The following is a 13,753-nucleotide window of genomic DNA, read 5'->3' on the forward strand; positions in this document are numbered from 1 at the left end:
AAAATACTGAAAGGGTTTGGTGGGCATTGACCTTGAGTTTTGGAGTTGTGGTTCACCTACATCCAGAGACAGGCCCATAGCCAGGATTTTGATTCGGGGCCGGGGGGGGGGGGGCTGAGTTTGATTCGAGGGGGCTGAGTCTGAGTGAAAGAGGGTCTACCCTAGCAAATCTTTTGTATCGTTACCCCAATACCCCCATGCATATGGGACATATTGAGCATGGTGATCAGATCATGATATGAATAAGCATAACAGTTTAAATAATGTACCAGTAAGGCCTTCTCGTGGACCACCATGAGACCAGTAAGGCCTTCTCGTGGACCACCCCGACTACATGCCTGTCCAGAGAGCACTGTGGACTCAAACAATGACAGATCAGGACCAAACCTGGCACGAATACTCAACAACATGCTCAAGTGTGAACACTGGTGGAGTTTGAGGAAAATAGACCTTGACATTTGGGAATTGTAGGTGTATAGTTCACCTACAATCAAAGAGCATTCTGAACCCCACCAACGAGAGAATTGTGCCATACTTTCCATCCAGAATCTCCATGACCAACAGAAAATACTGTGTTTTCTGGTGGTCTTTGGCGACCCTTCTGATACCCCCTCCCAGGAGTCCCGGCCCCCAGGTTGAGAAATGCTGCCTTAAGGCCATCCAGTCCAACTCCCTTCACCAGGACAAGAAAACATAATCAAAGCCCTCCTGAGAAAGAGCCATCCAGCCATAGATATAGATAAATAGATATGATACACACACATACACACATATATGCCAGATATAGTATCATAGATTTCAAAGGGACCTCTAAAGAAGGGCAATTATATGTTGCATGTTCCAGAGTAGGCAAACCATCAACACTGACAAGAAATACTGTTTACCCACAAGCATAAAGAAATTACATATATTAGAAACCAACACTATTTTCCAGGTCACCAGACTGGACCACAGCAACGCATGGCAGGGGGCAGCTAGTAGTCAAGATAAATTTAGAGTGGGTAGCTGTTAAGTGTAATGCTGTGGAGTCCTCTGCCCCGGTCTTTGATGGCCAAACTCACCATAGAGTCTAACATAAAAATAAAAGTAAATTAAAAGTATATGGAAACCTCAGTTCACTTCATTGTTACTTCCTCTGTCAGGATTGTTGGCATTACAACGCACATTTATTATGTATCCTGGTACTTCTAAAAATCTTATTTCTTCATTTTGAAGAGATCTTGAAATTCTTCATTGGAATCCTGAGAGCAATGCAGTCGGTTTACAGGCTTCTGAATCAAAAGCAGTTGCTGCTGTCTATTGCTCTGGTATATCCTCAAAATCTACGTTTCGGGCTGAAAGATAGATATTGTTCCCTCCTTGCCACATGAACGATACATTGATATTGATGGAGTTCTGCGTGTTTTCTTGAGCTTTGTGGCCAGAACAACATTGAAGCTGCTTAACTTCATCCCGGAATGTTTTGCTGAAAGTGTAGTATATGAAAGGATTGTAGGCTGTCGATGACTTAGCAAACAGGCACGGCAATAACGTAACAATGTAAGGTATTGATTCACTGGAGTGAAATATTGACCAGAAGCTGACTGTAGCATATGGGATCCATGCTCCCAGGAAACCTACACTGATCAACACAGCCATCTGTAGGGAGAAAACACCACCACATTGAATGATTAGTCATTGGTTCTTAATTTTTCTTCATATATTTAAGTGTTTTAAATGATTAGCCCTTGCAGTTCTTATTTGATGTTGCAGATGTAGTTAACCGAAAGTTCAAAAGGTATCTGACCCTCTTTAGTAGTATAGAATAATATAATAGTAGTATAGGATAATATGTATAGCAGTATTGTCGAAGGCTTTCATGGCCGGAATCACTAAGTTCTTGTGGGTCTTTTCGGGCTATATGGCCATGTTCTAGAGGCATTTCTCCTGACGTTTCGCCTGCATCTATGGCAAGCATCCTCAGAGGTGAGGTCCTCACCTCTGAGGATGCTTGCCATAGATGCAGGCGAAACGTCAGGAGAAATCATAGAATTATAGAATCAAAGAGTTGGAAGAGACCTCATGGGCCATCCAGTCCAACCCCCTGCCAAGAAGCAGGAATATTGCATTCAAATCACCCCTGACAGATGGCCATCCAGCCTCTGCTTAAAAGCTTCCAAAGAAGGAGCCTCCACCACACTCCGGGGCAGAGAGTTCCACTGCTGAACGGCTCTCACAGTCAGGAAGTTCTTCCTAATGTTCAGATGGAATCTCCTCTCTTGTAGTTTGAAGCCATTGTTCCGCGTCCTAGTCTCCAAGGAAGCAGAAAACAAGCTTGCTCCCTCCTCCCTGTGGCTTCCTCTTACATATTTATACATGGCTATCATATCTCCTCTCAGCCTTCTCTTCTTCAGGCTAAACATGCCCAGTTCCCTAAGCCGCTCCTCATAGGGCTTGTTCTCCAGACCCTTGATCATTTTAGTCGCCCTCCTCTGGACACATTCCAGCTTGTCAATATCTCTCTTGAATTGTGGTGCCCAGAATTGGACACAATATTCCAGATGTGGTCTAACTAAAGCAGAATAGAGGGGTAGCATTACTTCCTTAGATCTAGACACTATGCTCCTATTGATGCAGGCCAAAATCCCATTGGCTTTTTTTGCTGCCACATCACATTGTTGGCTCATGTTTAACTTGTTGTCCACGAGGACTCCAAGATCTTTTTCACACGTACTGCTCTCGAGCCAGGCGTCACCCATCAATAGGTTAAATGCCTCTAGAACATGGCCATATAGCCCGAAAAGACCCACAAGAACTTAATATAATAGTAGTATAGAATAATATAATAGTAGTATAGAATAATAGTAGCATAGAATAATATAATAGTAGTATAGAATAATTTAGTAGTATAGAATAATTTAGTAGTATAGAATAATAATAATATATCTGAACCTCTTTAGTAGTATAGAATAATACAAAATAATTTTTGATCAGATGTTAAAAACAACTTTGTTATAAGATACCGTGTTTCAGTGGAATATCCATTATTTCATGCCAAAGTCCTATAAAACATGGGGTTATTTTGCCTAAAGTCTTTCATATCTTGCAAAAAAAAAAAAAAGGAGGTACACAAAGTATCCGCCTTGGGAAATTCATATCTTAAAGCAGAGCTTTCCAAATATTTCATAACGGTTACACAGTTTTAGACAGGCAAAATTTTGCAACATTGTACCGTATATTCTGGCATATAAGATGACTGGGTGTATAAGACGACCCCCAACTTTTCCAGTTAAATATAGAGTTTGGTATATACTCGCCGTATAAGACTACCCCTCTTCCAACACACACCAAATAAAAAAATTATTTGTTATTTTGCCTATATCTTGCAAAAAAAAAGAGGGTGGTACACAAAGTATTTGCCTTGGGAAATTCGTACCTTAAAGCAGAGCTTTCCAAATATTTCATAATGGTTACACAGTTTTAGACAGGCATCATTTTGCAACATACTAATTCAGATTGTCTAGCAAATCAGAGGTTAAACCAACACTTTGTAAGAGATACAGACACATACTTAAATTGTAATAACGAAACGTATGGGGATAAAACAACCTGAAGGTGGTGCTCAAGATATTCAAGCTAAATCAAATGAATTAAATTACCCGTATGTATTCGAGTATAAGCAGACCCGAATATAAGCCGAGGCACCTAATTTTACCACAAAAAACTGGGAATACATATTGACTATATTATAAGCCAAGGGTGGGAAATGCAGCTGGTAAATTTCAAAATAAAAATAGATACCAATAAAAAGTACATTAATAGAGGAATCAATAGGTTAAAATATTTTTAATATTTCCATAAAACTGGAATTTAAGATAAGACTGTTCAACTCTGATTAAACCATTATTCTAACCTTCTTCAATGTGCTTGTATCCTTCCAATAATAATAGAGTAAAATAATAAATGAAATAAATATAATAATAATAATAATAGAATAAATAATGGAAATGTAATAATAACAGTAATATAGTACATGTAATAATAACGTAAAATATCAAAGTGATAACAATAAAAAGAGTAAAATAATGTAAATGTAGAAATAATAATAATAATAATAATAATAATAATCTTTATTTATACCCCGCCACCATCTCCCCGATGGGGACTCGGAGCAGCTTACATGAGGCCAAGCCCAAACAAGAAGTTACAGCAGAATAATACCGAAAACGCAAACTAAAAACACAGACAATAAACAACATCATAATTACATAAAACATGTGAATACATAACGATATAAAATTACAATAAACACAATGACAATGACAATAATAAGAGTAAAATAATAAATGGAATAATAATAATAAATGGAATAAAATTATAAATATAATATCAATAATAATAGAGTAAAATAATGTAATAATAATAGAGTAAAATAATAAATATAAAAATAATAATAAATTGAGTAAAATAATAAATGTAATAGAGTAAAATAATAAATGTAATAATAACAGCAGAGTAAAATAATAAATAACTTTGACTCAAGTATAAGCTGAGGAGGGGATTTTTCAGTATAAAAAGGGGCTGAAAAAATCTGCTTATACTGGGGGGGCTCCTAATCGGCATTTTTGCCATATAAAAGTGCATGCAAATTGATGTTGTTTATTTCACATAGATTCAGAAATTTCTCATGTTTGCATAGCACACACACTACAGATGACACACTACTGTTTCACAACACAAGGTTAGGAAAGCTCTGCCTTAAAGACTTCTTGCGTATCTGGTAGAAGTAATATGCAGCTCAAGAGTATCTAACTCGTACATGAAAGCATACAAATTCAATCCAATATATCACTTCCATATGTACACTGAAACTTTACTCAACATTTTGAATGAGCAGCTGTCACGCTGTGCATATAAGGTAACTGTCCGAGTTTACACAATCACATTCACTCACTCTGTCTTATCCATAAACTTACCAGTGTCATCTTCTTCTCCAGCTTTGCTGAACTTGAAATTCTGTTTAAGCTTTGTATTTCTTGGTAAGCTTTATGAATTTTCCAGGCGATTCCCAAGTAACACATGATGATGGTTATTGCTGGCAGGATAGTGCAGAGAATGAACATGCTCAGAATGAAGGAAAATCCATTTTGCGAGTTGTGAAACTGGCCCCATGCTATAGTACAAGATGTGCCGAATGGTTCTGGGCCATAACGCCCCCAGCCCAATAAAGGCAGAATGGCCCAAAGTACTGCATATGCCCAAATCAGCATAATACAAATATGCATCACTTTCCTGTTAATTTTATGCCCTATGGAGAAGAGGAAAGCAAAGTCAACAAATGTTATAAAACAGCAGCATTGCAATCATATAAGAAATTGTACTAAATTACACTGATGTTCATTTATCTCCTCTCAATACCGTCTTTGCAGACTCTAGAAGCTAGTACCAGTTTCAGTTGACTTGAAGATGTGAATATTTTGACAAAATAGAAAATTATAGCTGGACTTAGTAGCCAGACTTTCTTTCTTCGAGTCACAACATCTTGCATCATAAAAAGCAAAATAACTTTAAAATTAGATTTCATACACTAGAGATCCTCCTTAATCCTTCAATTCCAAATATGGTGATGGGAGGATCCTCCTCAACTGTGGCCCTGGCCAAGCATGCACAGAAGGATCTGCCTGGTGCTACCACCCTGCAGAATGAGTTTAAGTGACCAAGAAGGGATTGAACTCCTTTGAGGATTATCTTTTTTTTCTCCTGTAACCCATTGGATCTTACATCTCTAACCGCCAAGTTTTTTCTCGGTTTGGCAGGAGACTCTGGTCACCGAATCCAAAAGTGTGGCCAAGTATACTAAGGAAGTCTCTCCCATCTTCACCATAACTGGTGAAATTCCAAATTCCCATGCTAAGGTCTGGAAGGACTTCAGCATCCTAACAAATTGCCCACCCTCCTTACCTTCCATAAATAGGAAGTCATTCCGATAGTGTGCTACAGATCGGAAGTCTACAGATGCAGTTACAGCCCATTCCAGAAAAGAAATTAAGGTTTCAAATGCAGAATAACTAATTCAGCAGCCCATTGACATTGCCATGTCATAATACCATTGTCTCTGGAGCACAAAGCCCAATAAGCAATGGTCAACCGGGTGGACCAGTAAATGCCAGAAAACTTGTTGAATGGCACACTTGGCCATAAGGGCCCCAGATGTGCATTACTTGACTAGCTGTACTGCTGTATCAAAGGAACTGAGCAGAATACTGCAGGAATATCACTGTTGACCTATGCCCCCCGGGGTGTAGGAGAAGTGGTAGATAAGCCTGTACTCTCCTAGTTTTTTGTTGTTGTTGTTTTTTGCTCCATCCCCAGAGGATATTTATAAGTGGAGTGTTCTCAACCCTGGCTGCACAATTTCTTGGAAATGTTTCCATGCCAAATAGATAGGCCGCCTGGGGGACCAAAGGCCGAAATCCTGCTCAAGTCTCCTTCTGATATAATCTGCTGCCCCCCTGAGAGGGTACTTCTCATGCCATGACAGCATGGCTTTGGGGGTTAACTACTGTGTGGGCTAAACCGCTAAACCACTCCACCTCACCCACCCCACAGGTCCAGGGATTTTTATTTTTTATTTTTTTTTGGTCGTGTCAGGAGCGACTTGAGAAACTGCAAGTCGCTTCTGGTGTGAGAGAATTGGCCGTCTGCAAGGACGTTGCCCAGGGGACGCCCGGATGATTTGATGTTTTTATCATCCTTGTGGGAGGTTTCTCTCATGTCCCTGCATGAAGAACTGGAGCTGATAGAGGGAGCTCATCCGCCTCTCTCCGGATTCGAACCTGCGACCTGTCGGTCTTCAGTCCTACCGGCACAGGGGTTTAACCCACTGCTTCACCGGGGCTCCTAGGTCCAGGGATACATACCAGTGACTGTGCTGCTTTTTCCTCCAGAGCTGGATTCCCCATCTCTCTTTCCCAAGTGGGCCTGTCTAGTGCTATTGTCAGAAAAAGAGTGCTACCCCTGTTGCCACAGGCCAAATTAACGTGGTCCCCTTTCTGGGGGAGTCAAATGTATTTGAAGCATTTGAAGTCTCTGGGACATTATTGTGTATTCATATTTGTTGACAGATTAGGGAAATAATGGATAATGTCTCTGTAGACTGAAGTGGCTCTATTGGTGATGCTGTTACTTTGTCCCAGGAGATCATTGAGTGCCTTCTGACCAGAGAGTTTTAGTTTTTGACACTATCTTGTTTTCATGGTTAAAAAAAATTTCAAAACTGTGCCTCCTTCTGCCCAGGACTTGGCTATGGTGCCGCTTCTTTTTTCACTGAGCTCTCCCTCCACTGCTGCTGGTGACCATTAGCCGTTTGGCACATTTAGTCTGGCTCCTCTGCAAAAGGCTGTCTGGTGTAGGAGATTCTACTAGCAGCACACAATCACACCAGCACAGTATGTCATTGGTGGTTATCCTTGAGTTGCAGTCAGAAAATTATAGAATCTGAGTTGGAAAAGACCACAAGGGCCAACTAGTCCGACCCCCTGTCGTGCATGGACACACAAGCAAAGTAACCCTTATAGATGGCCATCCAGCCTCTGCTTAAAACCCTCTAGAGAAGTAAACTCCACCAGACTCTGAGGCAGCATCTTCCAGTGACAGACAGTTCTTACCATCAGGATGTTCTTCCTAATGTTTAGGTGGAATCCTTTTTCCTGCAATTTGAATCAATTGTTCCATGTCCTGTTCTCTATGAAGCATCCTTCCAAATATGTAAACATGGCTATCATGTCCTCTCTCAGCTTTCTTTTATCCAACCTAAAGATACCCAGCTCCCCCAGCCATTCCTCATAGGGCATGGTCTCCAAACCTTTGATCATTTTGGCCATCCTTCTATGGACACATTCTAGCTCAGTGGTTCTCAACCTTCCTAATGCCACAACCCCTTAATATGCTTCCTCATGTTATGGTGACCCCCAACCATAAAATTAGTTTCATTGCTACTTCATAACTGTCATTTTACTGCTGTTATGAATAATAATGTAAATGTCTGATATGCAGGATGTATTTTCCTGCACTGGACCAAATTTGGCACAAAAAACCCAATACACCCAAATTTAAATACTGGTGGGATTGGGGGAGGGTATTGATTTTGTCCTGTGGGAGTTGTAGTTGCTGGGATTTATAGTTAACCTACAATCAAAGATCATTCTGAACTCCACCAACGATGGAATTGACTCAAACTTGGCACACAGAACTCCCATGACCAAAAGAAAATACTGGAAGGGTTTGGTGGGCATTGACCTTGAGTTTTGGGAGTTGTAGTTCATCTACATCCAGAGAGCACTGTGGACTCAAACAATGATGGATCTGTACCAAACTTGGCACGAATTCTCAATATGCCCAAATGTAAACACTAGTGGGGTTTGGGGGAAATAGACCTTGACATTTGGGAGTTGTAGTTGCTGGGATTTATAGTTCACTTACAATCAAAGAGCATTCTGAACCCTGCCAATGATTGAATTGGGCCAAACTTTCCACACAGAACCTCCATGACCAACAGAAAATACTGTGTTTTTTGTGGTCTTTGGTGACTCCTCTGACACCCCCTCATGACCCCTGCAGGGGTCCCAACCCCCAGGTTGAGAAACACTGTTCTAGCTTATATACTTCTTGAATTGTGGTGCCCAGAATTTGACACAGTATTCCAGATGAGGTCCGACCAAAACAAAATAGAGTGAGCCTATATCTGTGTGCTTCATTTCTACTGCCTGAGTGTAATACCATATATTTCTTCCTGTTGAAACTCATTTTGTTAATTTTGGTCCCGCTCTCTAACCAGTTATGGTCATAACCGGTTATAACCAGTTAGATTCTGGGGTATTAGCTATCCCTCCCAATTTGGTGTCATCTGCAAATTTGATAAGCATGCTTTCTATCCCATCATCCAAGTCACTGGCTGGGGTCAGGACAGAACCCTGTGGCACCTCACTGGTCACTTTTCTCCAGGATGAGGAAGAGCCATTGGGAAGCACCCTTTGTGTTTGGCCAGTCAACCCAATTCCCAGTCCACTTAACAGTAGCATAGCCTAGGTCACATTTTATTAGTTTCTCTAAGAGAATGCCATGGGGAACCCTTGTCAGAGGAATTACTGAAATCGAAATATACTACAGCTACAAGACTGACAAACATTGCTTAGAAAAGTACAGTTAATGAATAAAATAATCTGTATAAAATATTCACAAACTATTTTTCTGAAATCTAGGTATATGTGCAATAAGTTAATAAGCTGCCTTACTGCATCATTCCTAGTGCGACTTTGTAGATCGGATTGCATATTCAGATACAAGAGGTGGATAGGCAATGCAAAGTGAATAGATGCTTTTCAAACACTCTGCTACATAATGTGCAAATTCTCTATTTGAGTTGCCTATATTCATTTTCCCTTAACCTTTGCTATATTTTAGGTTACAGTTCATTTAGTGAAGAACAGCTGCATCCTGGCCCATAGCCAGGATTTTGTTTCGGGGGGAGCTGAGTTTGATTTGGGGGGGGGGGGGGGCTGAGTCTGAGTGAAAGAGGGTCTAGCCTAGCAAACCTTTTGTATCATTACCCCAATACCCCCATGCATATGGGATATATTGAGCATGGTGATCAGATCATGATATGAATAAACATAACAGTTTAAATAATGTACTAGTAAGGCCTTCTCGCGGACCACCATGAGAATTGGGGGGGGGGCTGAAGCCCCCAAGCCCCCCCCCCCCCCCCCCCCGGCTACATGCCTGGCTGCATCTACAATTATTTCTACATCTGCTCCTATTGTTAGCTGCAATATGCTGAATGGAAATAATGTCTCCCTGATTACCTCCTTTGTTTGTTTTAGAATAGAAGTTTGTTTAGAATAAAAGTTTGTTTTAGAATAGAAGACGTTGGACAAGGTCTGAAACTTTTCAGTTGTTGCATCTTTGTTTACTTACTCTTAGGTTTTGATGAAAAAGTGACAAGGAAACGGATTATAGCCATTGCAGACAAAGTCATTATGCTGGAGACACCAAAAAGGAAGCCCATCAGAGCGTAGTAAATGCAGGTTGCCTCCCCTCCTAGCCAAGCGTGGTTCCAGGCAGAAGCAATGGCCAGCGGATACATGCTGAGTCCCATTCCAAGATCTGTGGCTGCTAAATTGACTGTGAGGAGCTCAGGTGACCTGAGGCAGGAGGACCGCTTCATAGCTACTGCTAGAACAACTGAATTCCCCAGAATAGTCAAGATTGCTGGAAGAAGAAAAAGAGTAGCATGGTTTAGAAGTAATAATGTTAACAATTCACTGTAGTACACTTGGACCTTTTCTCATAGTCCTTGACCTTGTTCCTTTTGCTGGCTGGCGCGTAGGGCACCTCGTGGCACTCTGTGCGCCCTCCACCCTCACCACATGGTGGGGACAGGACAGGGTGAAAGGGCACAAAAATGCAGGTAGCTAGCTAGAGGATAGTCCATTGGGGGGGGGGGGGGGGAGATGAAAGAGTTAAACCATTTCCTCCATTTTCCTGTTATTTCCCCCCACTTTTGACCCTGTCATGGAAACAACCCTTGTTTATGACATTGGAAGGGGGGAGGGTAAATAACCAGCAAAACGGGGAAATGGTTTTCCTCTTTCAACTCCCTCCCCATAAAATGGACAACCCTTCTCTCTCTAGCGCCCCTAGTGGCCTCCGCCTGGATATTGGTACTTTTTTTTGTTGTTGTGTCAGGAGAGACTTGAGAAACTGCAGGTCACTTCTGGTGTGAGAGAATTGGTCGTCTGCAAGGATGTTGCCCAAGGGACGCCTGGATGATTTGATGTTTTTATCATCCTTGTGGGAGGCTTCTCTCATGTCCCCGCATGAGGAGCTGGAGCTGATAGAGGGAGCTCATCTGCCTTTCCCCGGATTCAAACCTGCGACCTGTCGGTCTTCAGTTCTGCCAGCACAGGGGTTTAACCCACTGCACCCAGGCCTGTAGCGAGGGGGTGGTTTTAGGGGTTCAACCCCCCCCCCCCCGAAATGTTTCAGATTTTTTTAAAAACCTGGTTTACTCATGAATTTTAACTGGTTAACCCAATCCCCATGCTAAGTCTATGAGATGCAAAAAATTAAGAGTCCCTCCAGAACTGCAAGCACTATCTCAGGCAAATATTGACAATTTATTCACACTGTCATTACTTGTAGCAATAGCCGATGTAGTGAAGCAACCAAGTTGGGCGTGTGTGTGTTGAATGCTCTCATTAAGGAGGCCAGACTTGGTGGAGGTGGTTGACAGGGGCGGAGCTGCAGGCTACTGAAGGCTGCTCTGCCCCCTGCTGTGCTCTTGGCTTCAGCGTGAGCTAGGAGGCAGGTTTCAACCCCCCCCCCCCCCCAAATTTTCAACCCTCTCCAAAATGTTCAAACCCCCTCCCCAAAATTTTCAACCCCCCCCCCCCCCCCCCGCCGAAATTGTCAACCCTCCCCAAAAAAAATTTCTGGCTACGGCCCTGACTGCGCCACTAGGGGCTCCGATATTGGTACTGGAACAGTACCAACAATTGCATTGTGTATAATTCACAGTTCTCTAATGTACATATGTTTATTTACAAGCAGGATTATATCACAACCATTTGTTGATTGTGAATATAAGCGTTTTTGTACATAGCAATATCATGAGAAGGGCCATATTTCAAAATTGTATAATTTTGTTGTACTGTACTACTTTTCCAAACTGCATATCACAAAACATATCTCTTTTTCTTTATAAAAAAAACTGAATTTTACTGAGACTTCCACATCATGTGCAGTTTTTGGTAAAGCATAACATTTTGCAATTTGAATATGCATCTTAAAAATGTCCCAGTTACTCTGATAAATGAACTAACTAATAAACATAGCACACTCAACCCATACTTTATAAGCAATATAGTTAAACAGTACAGTAGCAAAACAAGAATAATCTATTTTAGCTCCCGAATTAGGGACCATTTAGTGACTGCTGACCTTGCAACAGCTTTACTCATCTCTGTGCAGCTATAGAGGACTCCAAACGTAGAACTTACCAATAATCAGAAGAAACACACCCATTCCATAATCCCATATTGGGGGAACTTTGGAGATGTAGTGCTCCTCCATGTCCCCTTGTGGAAGGGAAGGCAATACTGAGATAATGGCAAATCACTCTGTAAATTAAAAACAATCACCTCAGCTTTTAAGTTGCAAAGGCAACAGTTCTGGAGAAGAAGGATCTTGGAGAACTGGTCTTTCTTAGTTCAGTAGGGCTGAAGGAGTTTAGGGCTGGATGATATAGTGGAAGACAGACAGAATGAAAATCCGGCACTGCCAGAGACTCACTGTTTTATAAGATCTCACTCTAGCCTCCACCCTCTCCTCTAACACCATCCTCTTTTCCCAGTGCTTTGCTTAACAGCTCTTATTTCTCAGTGCAGGCTCTCTTAGAACATGTAGGAAATTCCTACTGGATAATGACTAATTTAATATTGGATGGTTATTAAGGAGAACGGAATTAAAATCTTCACTCAGCCATGAAGCTCACATGGTAACCATGGCCCAGTCCCTGTCTCCAAATCTAACTTACCTCACAGGAGGTAGATAGTATAGAAAGGATAAAGAGGAGATAGCGTTATACTGTCTTGAATTCTTTGAATGAAGAGTTGTGATAAAATCTAATAAGAAAAATATAGTGTAGCCCTTCTCCCCCATTTCAGTGAGATGTTGCTCACTAAATAAATAGTTGACCAAAGGAATTCATTCAGTATGCCCCATTTCATGCTGATATGGTCCCTTGCTATCCTCTGGAGTATGGTTCCAGGACCCTCATGGATACCAAAAATGAGGATAATCAGGTTCCATTATATACAATGGCATAGTAAAAAATGGTGTCACCTATATAAAATGGTAAAATGAATGTTTGTTCACTTAATTTCAAGGTCATGCATTCATATAATGCGAATTGTTGTTGTTGTTCATTTGTTCAGTCGTTTCCGACTCCTCGTGACCTCATGGACCAGCCCACACCAGAGCTCCCTGTCGGCCGTCACCACCCCCAGCTCCTTCAAGGTCAAGCCAGTCACTTCAAGGATGCCATGCATCCATCTTGACCTTGGTCGGCCCCTCTTCCTTTTTCCTTCCATTTTCCCCAGCATCATTGTCTTCTCTAAGCTTTCCTTTCTTCTCATAATGTGGCCAAAGTACTTCATCTTGGCCTCTAATATCCTTCCCTCCAATGAGCAGTCGGGCTTTCCTGAAGTATGGACTGGTTGGATCTGGCGGTCCAAGGCACTCTCAGCATCTATCTTCCTTCGCTCAGCTTTCCTTATGGTCCAGCTCTCACATCTGTAGGTGACTATGGGGAATACCATTGCTTTAACTATGCGGATCTTTGTTACCAGTGTGATGCCTCTACTCTTCGCCATTTTATCAAGATTGGACATTGCTCTCCTCCCAAGAAGTAAGCGTCTCCTGATTTCCTGGCTCCAGTCTGCGTCCGCAGTAATCTTTGCAACTAGAAATACAAAGCCTGTCACTGCCTCCACGTTTTCTCCTTCTATTTCCCAGTTGTCAATCATTCTTGTTGCCATAATCTTGGTTTTTTATGTTTAACTGCAACCCAGCTTTTGCACTTTCTTCTTTCACCTTGATTAGAAGGTGAAAGAAGAATTATGGTATTAAATGCAGAATTATGATATTAAAAGGAACAAGAGCTGATTGCTCACTGACCAATCCTCCTATTGTCCAGTTCAGCAGACCTAGTATT

General features: G+C 41.5%; 1 protein-coding gene across 2 annotated transcripts; it reads right to left on the reverse strand.

Annotated features, from left to right (window-relative positions):
• Positions 1-1,017: 1,017 nt before the first annotated feature.
• Positions 1,018-12,367, reverse strand: LOC132762006 (opsin-5-like). 2 transcript variants are annotated; one of them, XM_067463207.1, is made up of 4 exons: positions 12,180-12,367; positions 9,955-10,248; positions 4,956-5,287; positions 1,018-1,638 (listed from the first exon to the last, which is right to left on the reverse strand). In XM_067463207.1, exons 2-4 carry the CDS (start codon positions 10,202-10,204, stop codon positions 1,297-1,299), a joined length of 924 nt encoding a protein of 307 aa, XP_067319308.1. In that variant the 5' UTR covers positions 10,205-10,248; positions 12,180-12,367; the 3' UTR covers positions 1,018-1,296. The 2 variants fall into 2 exon arrangements, with proteins under 2 accessions (XP_067319308.1, XP_060611005.2); XM_060755022.2 differs by having other exon boundaries at positions 12,039-12,367.
• Between the last annotated feature and the right edge of the window lie 1,386 nt (positions 12,368-13,753).

This window comes from Anolis sagrei, chromosome 1, assembly GCF_037176765.1.
Source record: "Anolis sagrei isolate rAnoSag1 chromosome 1, rAnoSag1.mat, whole genome shotgun sequence".
In the NCBI taxonomy this organism is placed as follows: Eukaryota; Metazoa; Chordata; class Lepidosauria; order Squamata; family Dactyloidae; genus Anolis; species Anolis sagrei.

Excerpts from the sequence above, each read along its gene's own strand:
- LOC132762006 (XM_060755022.2), bottom strand. The coding sequence starts at position 12,111 with ATGGAGGAGCACTACATCTCCAAAGTTCCCCCAATATGGGATTATGGA. Across the intron at positions 10,249-12,038 it reads TGTGTTTCTTCTGATTATTG|CAATCTTGACTATTCTGGGG; the intron begins GTAAGTTCTACG and ends TTCTTCTTCCAG. Across the intron at positions 1,639-4,955 it reads TGGAGAAGAAGATGACACTG|ATGGCTGTGTTGATCAGTGT; the intron begins GTAAGTTTATGG and ends TTCTCCCTACAG.